Source organism: Mirounga leonina, unplaced genomic scaffold, assembly GCF_011800145.1.
Source record: "Mirounga leonina isolate KUSES-001 unplaced genomic scaffold, KU_Mleo_1.0 Mir_154, whole genome shotgun sequence".
NCBI classification, from domain to species: Eukaryota; Metazoa; Chordata; class Mammalia; order Carnivora; family Phocidae; genus Mirounga; species Mirounga leonina.
In genome coordinates, this window is record NW_023270389.1 from 494,371 (window position 1) to 509,717 (window position 15,347).

At 43.8% G+C, this 15,347-nt stretch overlaps 2 protein-coding genes across 6 annotated transcripts in view; both read right to left on the reverse strand.

Annotated features, from left to right (window-relative positions):
- The window catches only part of NUP210L (nucleoporin 210 like), an 84,426-nt gene extending 73,935 nt beyond the window's left edge, over window positions 1–10,491 (reverse strand). The window contains exons 1-3 of the mRNA XM_035009649.1: window positions 10,127–10,491; window positions 8,242–8,378; window positions 841–972 (exon numbers count right to left, since the gene is read on the reverse strand). Of these exons, the coding sequence (XP_034865540.1) occupies window positions 841–972; window positions 8,242–8,378; window positions 10,127–10,326 (469 nt within the window). The 5' untranslated portion in view covers window positions 10,327–10,491. The remainder of the gene's footprint in view (window positions 1–840; window positions 973–8,241; window positions 8,379–10,126) is intronic.
- An 874-nt stretch (window positions 10,492–11,365) lies between these two features.
- The window catches only part of TPM3 (tropomyosin 3), a 29,154-nt gene continuing 25,172 nt past the window's right edge, over window positions 11,366–15,347 (reverse strand). For all 5 annotated transcript variants that reach the window (XM_035009653.1, XM_035009651.1, XM_035009656.1 and 2 more), the window contains one exon: window positions 11,366–12,707. In XM_035009653.1, the coding sequence (XP_034865544.1) occupies window positions 12,625–12,707 (83 nt within the window). In that variant the 3' untranslated portion in view covers window positions 11,366–12,624. The remainder of the gene's footprint in view (window positions 12,708–15,347) is intronic.

Below are 15,347 nucleotides of genomic sequence, written 5' to 3' on the forward strand. Positions count from 1 at the left end.
AGTCCCTGGATCGAGTCCCGCATCGGGCTCCCTGCTCGGCGGGGAGTCTGCTTCTCCCTCTGACCCTCCTCCCTCTCATGTGCTCTCTCTCATCCTCTCTCTCTCAAATAAATAAATAAAATCTTTAAAAAAATAAATAAATAAAATAAATAAATAAAAAAAGACTCAAGCTGATTAACTTCTGGCTGACAAAAGTTATGCCACTCTTTCTGTACCTTTCTACATAAAGGCCACCATATAGTCTACCTCAGGGTTGACAGGCATCCTTAAATCCTGGTCCCTTCAACAAAAATTTTTATGAAAACTAGATTCCAGAATATTTCTAATATTCATTGTTCAGATTAAAAAAAAATATCATTTACAATGGTTTACAAAGAAAGTGGCAATAAATTTAAATGTTTTAAATACCATATTACACATTAATATGGTACACTAAAAGCAATATAAAATCTGTCTCAAGAAAGATAAAATTATAAATTTTTTTCAAAGGTTAACACATAATTCCCCTGGCTATAGAAAGTGGACTGACCAAAACAGAGCTAGTAATAAATTCCACACAAATGTTCTTAATGGCTGATCTAGGGACCATCCGGATATTTAAGAAAACTTCTGAGATAACCAATAATTAAATATAGCAGAAAAATTTTATGAAAGTATGTAGTTAATACATTGAACCATACTCATAATTATCAATTCCTCATGTACATGAACTTCATATAAAAAAATAAATACTATTTCTAATCTACTTTTATCTCTCAAGTTGCTTTTTTTCCAAGTACTAAACACAAAGGAGTATTACTTTATTTTAGGTAATTTTGTTGAATCTTCTGAGTCCCTTACCTTCAGCATCCAATGCCCTCACCATCAGTTCCAGTGGTGAATCATCTACATAGAGTTCCCGGGTTCGAGATATAATTTCAATGCTGTCTATCACATCAACCTTAACATCACAGCGCAGTTCATGGTCAGTCACTATGATGAACCCAAAAACTTAGAATTTAATTCAATAGGTCATGAATCTATTAAATGTCTCAAACACTCAAAAGCTTATTCTATATTACAAAAAGGAAAGGCTATAACAGTTGCTTTCAACCTGTGGAAGAAAAGAGCATAATGAAAAATTCAAAAGTCTGTTTATAAGGGACAATAGACCAGGGCGCCTGGGTGGCTCAGTTGGTTAAGCGTCTGCCTTCGGCTCAGGTCATGATCTCAGGGTCCTGGGATCGAGTCCTGCATCGGGGTCCCTGCTCAGCGGGGAGCCTGCTTCTCCCTCTGCCTCTCTCTCTCTCTCTCTCTCTGTCTCTTATGAATAAATAAATAAAATCTTAAAAAAAAAAAAAAGAGACAACAGACCAGTCATTCTCAAACACTGATCTATAATATTTTCATTCATCCATGGAAAAATGAGAAAGGTAAGAACCTTAATATAATGAGTAATAAAATTAAATGTATTCACTTTGAAGGAATGTATTTTAGGGGTACCTGGCTAGGTCAGTCAGTGGAGCATGCAACTCTTGATCTTGGGGTTGTGAGACTGAGCCCCACACTGGTAGAGATTACTTAAAAATAAAATCTTAAAAAAATAATAAAGGAATATACTTTATTATTATATTCTGAGCTTTGAAGTATTAAAGTTTTTTCTCTTATGAAATTATGGCATTAGATTTTTTTTAATGTATTTGTTTCAGAAAGTAAAAGGGTGACAACCATATGTCAGTCCTACCAATAAATTTTTCTCTCTGAGGTTAAAAAGCCTGGCAACAGTGTATTAGACCCAACCAGAGCTCTGGCCAATATAGCCACAGTGAACTTCAGAAACACAAAAAGAAACAGTATAGAATGAAATGAGGATGAAATAAAAACTGTTTTGTACTATCTTTTAACAATAACCCCACCTCTCATATTTACCATGTGTTAGAGAACTGCCTACATAGCTGTCTCATTCTGCTGTTATAACTGTATATTTTTTTACTTTTAGCTTCATCTACAAGAAACAAAAGCAAAGTAACTACCACTACAATACCCAAAATTACCAATGGACATCAAGGGTAAACCCTGTTCCTAGCTGTGGATCCGCTTTTATGGAATTTTTATTTATTTTTATTTTTTAAAAAATATTTATTTATTTATTTGTCAGAGAGAGAGAGTGCACACAAGCAGAGGGAACAGCATGCAGAGGGAGAAGCAGGCTTCCCGCTGAGCAGGGAGCCTGATGCAGGGGCTCGATCACAGGACCCTGGGATCATGACCTGAGCTGAAGGCAGACGCTTAACTGACTGAGCCACCCAGGCAGCCCTACTGTGGAGTTCTGATGGTGATTTTCTATTTCCCTAATCCTTCCCACACTTTAATAGCATTCTTCTGTATGGAAGGTAACTTATATCTTACAAACAAGTTCTCATTTATTTATTCATCATTTATGTAAGTATTGACTCATGGATATTTATTTTTGGTTTATAATCCAATACTATCATAATTTATTTTGTTACTCCAGTTTTTCTAGCTTTGGCCATTAGGAACTCTTTCAGGTTGACTCCTGTGTCCTTTGGGCTTGCCCCATCTTAATTAAGTAATTAGTTGTAGTACTTCCTTACTTTCTAGCCCTATAAGATGAGCCAGGCCCATCTTGTATTTTCTCCTGCCCAGCTATTTCCTCAAGGAGTCCTGGTTCTTTCTGTTAGAGAGCTGTATTTAGAAACCAAGATCTGCTGCTAGTGTGCTTGCTGCTGGTACTGTGACTGTCCCTTGGCCCTCTCAGCAGACAGTGCGAGGAAGTATATGTATATACACATATCTGTATTTCTATGTCTATTTTTCTGTGTATATATTAATGTAAACATGAAATCATAGTGATATCTTTGGTTCTAATCTTGCACCACAGTGTAATTCCTTTCTCTGGTAACGAGAAACCTGACACTCAGTATCTACAGTGTATTTACTTATTTGTTGAACCCCAGTGTAAATATAGTTTCAGGATGATTAAGTCAGTTTTTGTGTTTCTTGTGAAAGGAAGTATAGCTTTGCCTGAAATAGAGCATATTTTGATGCTCCTTGGCCTTTTTTGAGGGGCGCTTGCCTATATTACCTGATTAACATTTTCCTTCGATTTAAAAATTCCATAAAAGAAGGGATGCCTGGGTGGAAACTGTCATAGTCACAGGAGATGAAGGAAACACAATAATGTAGTTTACTAATGTGGTGTCTTGAATTAAATCCTAGACCAGAAAAAGGACATTAGTGGAATATTAAAGAAAACTGGGTCAAGAGTATATGGGAACTCTTTGTACTATCTTTGCATTGCTTCTGTAAATTTAATATTATTTCAAAAGAAAATATTTTAAAAATTTACTTGATTAATCTTTTACTTAATATTTAATTGAACAGAACCTGAAGTTAAAAGAAATGAAGAATGGGAAGCCTGGGTGACTCAGTTGGTGAAGTGTCTGCCTTCAGCTCAGGTCATGATCCCAGGGTCCTGGGATCAAGTCCCGCATCAGGGTCCTTGCTCAGCAGGGAGCCTGCTTCTCCCTCTGCCTGCCGCTCCCACTGCTTGTGCTCACTCTCTCTGTCAAATAAAGAAATAAAATCTTAAAAAAAAAAAAAGAAAGAAATGAAGACCAAAATACGGGAGCTATCATTAAGAACCAAGAGAAGCTGAAATCTCACGGGATCTGCTGGTAAAACATACTATTAAGGAAGTGTTCCAAGGATGGCAAAGGAAGGAAGGGTGACCCTACATAATATATACTAGATAATTAGGCACTGGATAACCTAATTAAACAGGAAATTAAATACTTTTCTTCTGTGGAGAAATACATAGGGCAATCATAGGACAGAAGTAGCTGTGAACTTACATAAAAATATGAAAAGCCTTGTGCACGCAAAGACTACCCATCTAACCACTTCAATAGCAATAAGCTTTTCAATACATGGCCATCGACCATAAAGAAAAAAATTACCTTGTATGAATCATAGGTAAATTTAGAGTGATTAAGAGAAATACCATACCTTCAATTTACTTTTTTTTTTTTTTTTTTTTTTTTTAATTTTTAAGCAGGTTTTTTTTTTTTTTGGACAAGGACAGGTAAGGGGAGGGGCAGAGGGAGCGAGAGAAAATCTTAAGCAGGCTCCACGCCCATGCGGAGCCTGACAGGGGCTCCATCTCACAACTCTTGAGATCATGACCTGAGCCAAAATCAAGAGTCAGACACTTAACCAACTGAACCACCCAGGTGCTCAACTTACCTCTAAAGATAAAAATGAATAACTTTAGGGGCACCTGGGTGGCTCAGTCGGTCGAACAGCTGCCTTCGGCTCGGGTCGTGATCCCGGGGTCCTGGGATCGAGCCCCACATTGGGCTCCCTGCTCAGCAGGAAGCCTGCTTCTCCCTCTCCCACTCCCCCTGCTTGTGTTCCCTCTTTCACTGTCTCTCCCTCTGTCAAATAAATAAATAAAATCTTCTGAAAAAATGAATAACTTTATTAAATAATATAATGAATTTTCTTATCTACATGTTCATATTACTTCAGGTATACTTCAGGTCCACACAGGAGCAAGGTAATAAAGAAAGAAAAATGAATGAAATAGAGAGGACGAGAGTTGATCCAGGGAGATGAATTAGGAAGAAGAAAAAAATAAAGAGAATGAAACCAGTATTGCAAGAACCAAAGGGATGCAGAGCCAGGAGCAAAAGAGAGGGAGCAGAAATGGCAAATATTTCCTGCCTTCCCTGATTCTCATACTTATCCTAGCTTCCAAATCAACTCCTCTTGTTTATACAATTATATTCCACTGTATCAACTAATCAACCTGTAAGTATTTACGGAACATCAACAACATGCTGAGCATACCACAATAAGTACGGATCACCCTATATTCCTCTCACCCTGCACCAAAATCATCCATTTATTCAAACCCTTTCTTCCTCTTCCATGTCAGCTAAAATCATGCCTTCATCTCTAAACTCCTCCACTTGTCCTTTACCTAAGGTTAAAAATCTAGATTTCCCACTAGAAAAAGGGCATATTCGTATATTTAGACTGCCTCTGAAGGATACAGAAAAGTGACTCTCCTGGAGAAAGATTAAAGGCTTACTTTTTCACTATATAACCTTTTATATTCTTTGAAGGTTTTACCAAATGAAGTAGCACCTAGTCAAAGCAAAACAAAAATCAAAAGAAATGTAGCATTCTTACCAAATAAAACAAGCCCCCTAGAGTCTATCACTTCTATCCATCATCTCCATCACAGCCACTAATTTGCTTCACTACAGTGTTGACAAAAACATCATAAAATTCTAAGTACCTAAATACCAATGGAGTGCTTAAATCTTTCTATCTTTACAGACACCTTACAGTTACTAGGCATTTCAATAAATATTCATCAAATGAATGAACAATCTCTCTTAGGCATATGCTTCCCTTTCACAATGTCCTCTCCCTCTCCCACCCCGCCCTTTCAGAGTGCTCTTTTCCACTCAGATGAGAATGTTACCTGGTAGAACACTGAAACTGGCAATTTATTATTGAGAGTTTAGCAAAATTGGGAAAGCTGATTTAAAAGATACTTAACTTTGGAATACTTATAAGTTAGATGAAATTAAGCTGAGAGCCAGATTTGACATTTTTCCTAGCAATTGTGTAAATGTATCTTTTGATATCAGAGTGAATTCATGTAGTTAAAAGTAATTACATTTAAAAATTGCTTATGTGACCAATACGATTCTTCTTTTCTAACCTTCTCTATTGTAGCTGCCCTGTAAGACATGTTCCTCAAATATTCTCACCTTTGAGAGTCCTCATACCATATTTCACTGATTCTAGGACAGTTTTTGATATTTTAACATCTCTGAAATTGAGTTTTATCTTATAACTGATGACATCGTTCACTTGCTGTCAGCCAGGCAGCAGTCACGACATAGTTGTGATTGACTGCATATTTGAGAACATTAAAAGGCCAGCATCAAAACTTGTAGAATGAATATTAGTGGTAGGAAGAAAATCTGGTGGCCAAGAGTGACACTCTTTAATCTCCTGGGAATCAAATGATTAAGGAGATGGGGTGAGAAGGGTAGTAGCTCAGATGTGCCGGGCACTTTTCCATAACTAGAAAAAAGCCCCACAACATATCCATATAATTGCAAAGCTAACTTAAGAGCCCAATATTATAGCTTTTAGGGTTTTTTTTTAAGTTTTATTTACTTAAGTAATCTCTATACCCAGTGTGGGACTCAAACTCACAACCCCGAGATCAAGAGTTACACACTCTTGGGGCGATTGGCTGGCCCAGTTGGTGGAGAATGTGACTCTTGATCTAAGAGTTATGAGTTCCAGCCCCACTTTGGTATATAGATTACTGAAAATTAAAATCTTAAAAAAAAAGCTACACACTCTTCCAACTGAGCTAGCCAGGTGCCCCAGCTTTTACATGTTTTGTTTTTAATTGATTCTTTTAAGAAATACTGCATCCATAACAGTCTTACTGGCACAGAGGACGATATTGTGGGGATAAACACAGACATTGATGATTCCCAGTGAAAAAGTGTTTCATCTGAGACAGAAACACTATGGTAGTTTTAGAAATATCTTAGCCAGTTTATTTTATTTATATTTTCCTTTTTATTAAGCATGAGAGTGAAACATAATAAAAATAACCATCTAATTAAGTCTTAGTTCTTCTGTAGGTATAAAATAGAAATTCTAAGCGAAGAAAAGCATAGTTTAGTTGGCTATGTTTATCTTAGTGGTACATTAAAAAAAACAGCTTTATACTAGATGGCATCTTCAATCATATGAAATATGGTATACCAAACAACTTTAACTTCTCTTTAATAACATAGTATAGATGTATCATTTATCAAAATATTTATAAAACTATACAGGTATTTCTGGCCTATCAATGTAGCAATGAAGTGCCAGAAACTCTGGGATACAAAAAGCCTTGCTTTGATTTTGGATACAAATAGGATTTCTCCAGCTGCTCTAATCTAAAAAAGACTGGTGCAGTGCTTCCAGACTTTAGTAATGCATGAGAATCACTGGAGAGCTTAATTCCCTGGACCCATTCCTGAGATTCTAATTCAGCAGAACTGAGATGGGGTCTGAGAATTTACATTTTTCTTTCTTTTTGGCATCTCACAGTTACATTTATTCACACCACACAGGAAACAACACATCTACAAGTGTACAGCAATGCTCCATGTTCCCACCTAACAGAGGTTGCTGAGATTTACAGTCAAAATGACATTCCATCTGTACTCTAAGTAAAGCTGGTCAATGATGACTATGAGCAGGTGCAGGACTTGAAATTTTCAAAGCTTTACTTCTTTTATCAGCAATCCTGATTTTATGAACGATGAAGCCCATGAACTCCATTCCTACCCAAATCTGGTAAAGTTGGGTAGAGCAGGGCCTCATGGGGACCCAAACATTTTTTAACAAGGCTTTGAATCATCTCAGCACAGGACCCCTAACTCAGGCTGCCCCAACCCGCACGGCCAACGACCCGGGAAGGTCACCAAGTACACTCTTTTCCCTTCAAGGTTTTATATTTAAATAATCTCTACACCCAGGGTGGGGCTTGAACTTCCAACCTAGAGATAAAGAGTCGCATGCTCCACCAACTGAGACGGCCAGGCACTCCAAGGATTTACATTTCTAGGACTCCAAGTGATACTGATGCTGCTGATGACACAGGTTCACAGACCACACTCTAAGTACTAGCGTTTTTAGTTCCTTTTGCCTTACTCAAGACCCACCTCAGACCTTAACACCTAAGCTAGTTCCAATAAATAATTCCTTCTTTTCTTCAAGGATTCGAAAAAACTAGGGTTTCTACTCTGTCTCAGGCACCACACCAGGTACTAGATATATTAAAGAAGTTGGGGGTGCCTGGGTGGTTCAGTGGTTAAGCGTCTGCCTTCGGCTCAGGTCACGATCCCAGAGTCCTGGGATCGAGCCCCGCCTCGGGCTCCCTGCTCCACGGGAGGCCTGCTTCTCCCTCTCCCGCTCCCCCGCTTGTGTTCCCTCTTTCACTGTGTCTCTCCCTGTCAAATAAATAAATAAATAAAATCTTAAAAAAAAAAGTCACAGAATAGGACGCCACAATTAGGGTTATTCTGCAGATTGCTTTTTTTCTACTTATCATTTGAAGCCAACACCATTTGTATTAACCATGTATAAAGATATCAGATTATTCTACTCTAGATGAACGATTTCACAGTGTGTTTTCTCTCAACATACCTATCTCTCGAGCAAGAATAATACTGCTGAGGCGTATCGGTTGGGTAGATTCAGCAATGAGCATAGCTTTTTGAGAACATAAGGTGCCATTTTCATATAAAGGCTCAACAGTTACTGCATCATGATGGGTGGAATGCCTGTCAAAATAAAATACTTAAGAGTTTGAAATAAGACTGTGGGCTAAAATTAACTTTCAGGAGAACACAGATTCTTATAGTTTTTCCATGTTACACATTACCTGGTGTATTTAAATGACACTATTTATTATTATTTTTTTTTTTTAAAGATTTTACTTATTTGAGACAGAGAGAATGAGAGAGAGAGAGCACATGAGAGGGGGGAGGGTCAGAGGCAGAAGCAGGCTCCCCGCCGAGCAGGGAGCCCGATGCGGGACTCGATCCCGGGACTCCAGGATCATGACCTGAGCCGAAGGCAGTCGCTTAACCAACTGAGCCACCCAGGCGCCCATAAACTACACTCTTTAAAGTGTCATTTAAACCATGCTTAGAGACACAGGATTTCAGTGAGACTGATCAGAACCTTTTCCCAGTGATCCCTTGTGCAATGTTACACATGTATTATATTCCTCCCTTGATATTTAAAATAAGATTGCAGGGGCGCCTGGGTGGCTCAGTTAAGCGTCTGCTTTTGGCTCACGTCATGATCCCAAGGTCCTGGGATCGAGCCCCACATAGGGCTCTCTGCTCTGCGAGGAGCCTTACTTCTCCCTCTGCCCCCTGCTCTTGCTCTCTCAAATAAATAAAATCTTTAAAAAATAAGGTTGTTCCATTCTTCCCTCAGTACGTAAAAACAGGATTGATGGGGGTGCCGGGGTGACTGGGTTAAGCCTCTGCCTTCAGCTCAAGTTATGATCTCAGGGTCCTGGGATCAAGCCCCAAATCCAGCTCCCTACTCAGCGGGGACTCTGCCTCTCCCTCTCCCTCTGTGCATGCACACGTGCTCTCCCTCCCTCCAATAAATAAATAAAATCTTAAAAAAAAAAACAAAACAGAACAACGGACTGATGTTTTGTTTCCAATAATGAGAGACACACATTTCTCATACTGTGAGGAATGAGTTTTGTCCAATCTTAAAACTGGGCTGCCAAGACAGAAAAACTGCCTAAACTATGAGGTGTGAGTGCAACTCAAAATACAATTTAAGAACATGTTTTGGGGCGCCTGGATCCCTCAGGCGGTTATGCGTCTGCCTCGGCTCAGGTCATGACCCCAGCGCCTCGGGATCCAGCCCAGGGATGGGCTCCTGCTGAGCGGAGTCTGCTTCTCCCTCTGCCGCTCCCCGGCTTGTGCTCTCTCCCCCAAATAAGTCAGTAGAATCTTCCGTGCATCGCGCACACGGGGCCATGTTCCAGGCGCGACCCCCTTCCCCTGCCTCACAGCGGCGGCTGAACTTCTCTCCCCGCACGGCCTCACGGCCTCTCTCGGGAGTCAGGAGAGGGCAATCCAGCCCCGTGGTGCGGCGGCGCCCACTTCCCCTCGGCGTGGAGGAGGCTCCCCAACACGCCCTCACGCCGGCGGCAAAGCGCTCCCCCGGGCAGGCCTCCTCTCCCCCCGAGGCGAGTCTCCCCACTTCCCGGTCTCGGGCCTCACCTCGCTCCTCGGCGAAGTGGGGTGCAGGGACTCACCCACAAGGCCGTGAGCGGCGTCCCGAGCCCCTCGGGAGGAAAGCCCCGGCCCATCCGTCGGTGAGGGCCCCCGCGGCCAACCCCAAGCCCCGCCCCCGACGCCTCCTCAGGCCGTGCGGGGCCGCCTCCCGCCCCGGGGCTGCCCCACAGGAAAGGCGCTGCGGCGGCATCCTCGTCGAGGGAAGCCCGTCCGCCCTGCAGGGCCGAGGGGGCGCGAAGTCTCGGGGCCCCACCCCTCACCAGGTGTAGCAGCCCCGCTGCGCCTCCAGCAGGAAGGGCACGCGGCCTGGCTCCCGGCCGAAGGGGAGCAACACCTGCGGCACGTTGAGCTTGTTGGCCAGGGCCCCAAGCAAACACTGAAGCAGCAGCGCGACGCCGGGGGCAGGCCGGCCCACAAACGGCCGGCCGCGCCGGAGACGCGGGGCCCCAAAGCCCGTCATGGCGACCACCCGCTCTCCAGTTCCCGCTCTTCTACGGTCGCGGCCCGGCCCCAACGCCGGCCAATCCGCGGGCGCGACGTCGCGGGAGGCGGGGCCTCCCCCGGCTGGGAATTGTGGGAGTTCCTGCAGGGAGCGCTTGTCGCGGCGGCGCGCGGCGAGGCGAGGCGGGCCGGGCGCGCGGCGCGGCGCGGCGAGGCGAGGCGGGCCCGCCGCTCGGAGGGCAACTTCCCGGGAACTTCTCCGGCGGCAGATCTTTTTCACGGTAAAGCAGCGGAACATCTGGGCAGTGCTAACCTCTCCCGGTTTCATTTCCTCTGCTGCCTACCCTGTGTTCGGTTCCTAGCCAAAAATGGGTCGTGCCGTAATTTCAAGCAGCACTGGTCCGTGCCTGTAAGTGGGAAAAGTCCCCAGTCCCAGTGTAAACGAAAATGTAGTGTGAGTAAGAACTTCCCGTATAACGAGCTGGGCTTGGCCGAGGAAGGCACGCGCGTGTCCAGCCCCCAGGCCAGAGCGCGGCGATGCTCGGCGCGCCTCCCGGCGGCAGCCGCCGTCGCCAGGCGCTCGGAGCTGCGGGTTCACGCGTTTCCTCCAAACGGCAGCGGGGCACCAAGTGCCAGCTCAGAGGCCGTCGCGGGACCAGCGTCAGAGGCCGCCGAAGTCCTCTAAGGAGCCCCGAGGCCATGGCTTGTGAAACGAACACCGCGGAAAGGGAAAAGGTACAGCTCGCCCGGAACGTGCCGGTGCCAAATGAACTGTAAGAGGCCTGGCACGTACTATTCTCTCTACGGCCCACACTCACCCTGGAACACACAGTACCTTTATTTTACAGATGGGGAAACCACATTATTTACATCAGGACACACGAGGACGAATCTCTGAGCTGACTTTCGAGCCCAGTTTGGGTCTGCTCCACAGCGTGCGAGCCCCACTAAATCCTGTTGCTACCACCCACAAAGATCTGATTTTTCACTCAAACTGCATAGTTCCTGTGGAGAAAGCACAACGGGATTAGTAAATAAAAGTCAAGTAGGTCTAAGGATTAGAGGGACTGGTTCTTTATTTCAAAAAGACACTTGTCAATTTTCAGTATCAAAACAGTTTGCACTATGGGTTTCTTTCTCCCCATCGGCCCCCAGAGAGCACACCAAAGGAGAGTGCATTTTAAGCCAATAAGCTGCAGGATGCACACCTAACAGGCCTCACAGAAACCTCACCAAAAAGGGGAATTGGGGAGGGAAAGAAACTTTAAAAGATCAGCACACTGTCAGCCCACAGACTGTAGAGAGTTCTTAGCCAGACAGGGTGGCCAATGTGCCCCAACCCTAAAGAAGCAAAGTTTCAAAATAATATAAAATTTAAAAACAGTTTTGTACATAATCTATTCAAGATTTCTCCAGCACTAACTGATACAAAGCACAAGATGGCACTTCAGACACAGCAGCTTTGGACCCAGCAAAGGGTGATGAGATGAGTTTGTTTCATACGGCTAAATCAGTGGCAAACACATAATTTTCTTTTTTTCCTTCAAGGAGGCAGGAGAGAAAATAAGCTGTCACCTCAACATAAAGGGAACATGATCCATTCCGTGGGCAGTTAGGGTAAAGACAGGATAAGGATTTGGTCTCAGACAGAGGTCTCACCATCTTAATTTGTTTGGTCACTTCTGATGGAAAAAAAAAAAAAATTAAAAAATAAAGTTGCTCGAAGATACCTTAAAGCTGAAACCCTGAGCCACACTTTTTTGGCCACTCCTCCTGGAATCACCTTTCTAATCTGGCTGGTACTTTGGACAAAGCAATGAAGCTTCCCAGAGTGGGTCTCTTTCCGGGCTCTGGCTCTCAGTAAGGCAGGCCCCTGCCTCCTCTGTGGAGAGGGCAGTATGCACTAAACTGAAAAGTTACTTTCCAAATGTGAGGAAGGGAACAGACTGCTGCTTCAGAACTGTGGAATTATTTGGAATGTTTTACAAATGGTTGCTACATCAACAACAACAAAAAAAGGTAATTACAAAATGTGTACATCACAACATGCTTTTAAAGACACTTTGCATTGTGCTCACATTCCCTTAAACATTGTTCCCAAAGGTGCTCAGCCTCAAGCCCAACTGGAATCTCTAGGGAGAGGCAGAGACAGTTCGGCGAAAAAGACACAGGGGTTGGGGTGGGAGAGGCGGCAAAAGGAGAAAGCAGCCTTCCAGTTAAAGATCAGCCCTCGGTTTCAAGGCCAGCTTCGGGCAGGCTGGCCTCAGCGGAGTCGGGATCAGAGGGAGGAGCAGCGGCAGGGCGGGACTGGGGTGCTCTACATCTCATTCAGGTCAAGCAGAGTCTGGTCCAGCATCCTTTGTGTACAGAGGTGCTCCTCTTTGGTGCATTTCAGCTTATCTAATGGGGGTAAAGGAGAGATGTTACAGAACTAGAAGTAAATGTCAAGGTCTACCCACTCTGAGAATCACTCCCGCTGCAGGCAAGCTGCGGACTAACAAAGCGGCTGCCTTCTCAGACACAGGCGTGAGCCACTGCACCATTTGCTTCTGCAGGGCCTCTGGCTTTCCAGCTGGAGTTGCAGGTGTTGCTGTACTTCTGGGGGAGGAGGCTGGAGACCTTATCACTCATTTCCTCATTCACCCACATCCAACCAAGGCTTTCAGTTTTCAGTCACTGAAGGAGGAAGCCTTAAGCATCAGCCATCCTTTCTTCTGGGCTTTGCCCAAAGGACAGTACCTACTTGACAAGGCTCACTGGGGTGTGACCACTGAGAACAAGGATGGGCATGTTCCTACCAGTAAAAACAGAGTCTCAGCCTGAGAAGGGTACAAGAGGAACCTCATGTGTTATATAGGCTTCCTCCAACACGGAAAGGAACAACTGGTGGGATACATGAAAGACCCCCATAGCCTATCACAGAATCACTAAAGAACACAAAGCCAAGAATAAACCAAACATATAAGCAAAACCTCAACTGCGATTTTTGTAGAGCTATTCTCCAAAACTAGCCTGTGAGAGTTACTTACAATTACACATGGAAAAAGAAGCAAGAAGAAAAATGTCAAGAAGGAAACCAGTGGCTTGAACACCAAGGAAAATCTAATCTGCTCAGCAAGCAAACCACTCAGACTACTCTGGTGGCAAGGGGCAAATACTCAACATGGAACTGTTAATACCCCATACCCCCTTCTTTCCCTTCCCTTTTTTCCACCCAGTCAGAAGGGCCCATCTCTGGGCCTGCAGATGAAGCAGTCACGACATCTTATCCAATTGGTCCTTTTATTGTTAGAAAACATCCACGCAGGCGGAACACAGCCTTCAGTCAATGCACAGGTTAAAGAGCAGCAAGTAAGGGTGGACACCAGAAAACTCTCCAGGTTCCTCACTATGATCTCTCAGGCCCCTCCCTTCATCACCCGTTATCTCTTGAAAGGGACAGAAATGCAGTGTCAACTGTCCTCACTCTCCAGTACGATTAGGAAGTCAACAATATTCTCACTGCCCCAATTAAAAAGCAACTTGTGGGGCGCTTGGGTGGCTCAGTCGGTTAAGCATCTGCCTTCCGCGCAGGTCACGATCTCAGGGTCCTGGGATCGAGTCCTGCATTGGGCTCTCTGCTCAGCAGGGAGTCTGCTTCTCCCTCTCCTCCCTGCTCATGCTCACTCTCTCTCAAATAAATAAATAAAATCTTAAAAAAAATTTTTTTTTTTTTTTTTTGCTTAGGGCAAAATGACTTAAAAAAAAAAAACAATCAGCCTTTTGCTGGGGTCCAGGTCAGTGGTGTGAGCAGTATGCTCGGCTTAATGGGCACCAGTGAGCCCTGCCCGTCAGTCACAGAGATCATGCAGCATTAGCTTCAGCTGGCTAGAGAGCACGCGGTTTCGCTCAAGTTGGCTGTAGACACACTCTGCAGCAGCACCAGGAAGAGGAAAGAAGAGGAGAGGAAACAGAGGAGAAAGAGAAAAAGGGGAGGTTAGTAGAGTACCAAAAGTAAACTCTTGAGACTTTTGACTAGCTGATATATGTAACATGCATCTGAAAGGCAGGGTGGATACAAGGAGGACTCAGACAGAGGGCAGAAAGAGTCAGTCAGGTGGTAGAAAGACCAACAGAGGAACAAAATAAAATATCTTGACTGACAAGTTGGAAGGACAACATTTTAAGAAAGAAAAAAGTATCTCTATCTCCTTTACAAAGGTATTTATTCCCTGGGTTGAGAAACAGACAAGTGCAACAGGGCAAAGGAGGGAACACAGTTGGCTTGTAATCAGGGTTTGACAGAAACTGAAGGGAAAAGCTGGAACATTTTCTGTAAAACCATTCAATGTAGGGGCGCCTGGGGGGCTCAGTCAGTTAAGCATCTGCTTTCAGCTCAGGTCATGATCCCTGAGTCCTGGGATCAAGTCCCTGGGTCCTGGGATTGAGCCTGCTCCTCCCTCTACTTGTGCGCTCTTCCTCTCTCTCTGACAAATAAAAAAAAATCTTAAAAAAAAAAAAAAGCACTCAGTACAGCATTATGAAGGATAAATTGGGATCAATATCCCTATACCCATTCAATCCTACTTTCTAATGCTCCTTGTTGTAGGTGCTCAATGGTTAACCGATCTTAGGGGCCTATCCATCAAACCCCCACCCCCTTTTCAAAAATCCTGTTAGGGCGGCAGCATGTCCAGCCCCAAGGAAGGTGAATCACGATTATCCTGTTGTTTTTCCAGACTCCCTTGCAGTTAGGGGTGATTATGGGATACAGTTCTAGCCAATGAGATACAGGGGGTAGTCTGCTGGAAGGCTTCTGGGAAAACTAGCTTTCTTTCTTGCCTTAACATGGATGTGAGGGTGAAAGTTACAGATTTCAACCTCAAGAGAGGGCCAAGAGAATTCACAGAAACCCAGCCACACCAGGCCACAGTTGCTCTAATCTGGACTTGTTATTACAGGAGAAAAGTTAAGTCTCCTATTTATTTAAGCTATGGTTAAGCTGTTTCCCATAACCAAAAGCATTCCTGGTTAAGAGTAGTTAAGTACTTAAATCACTGA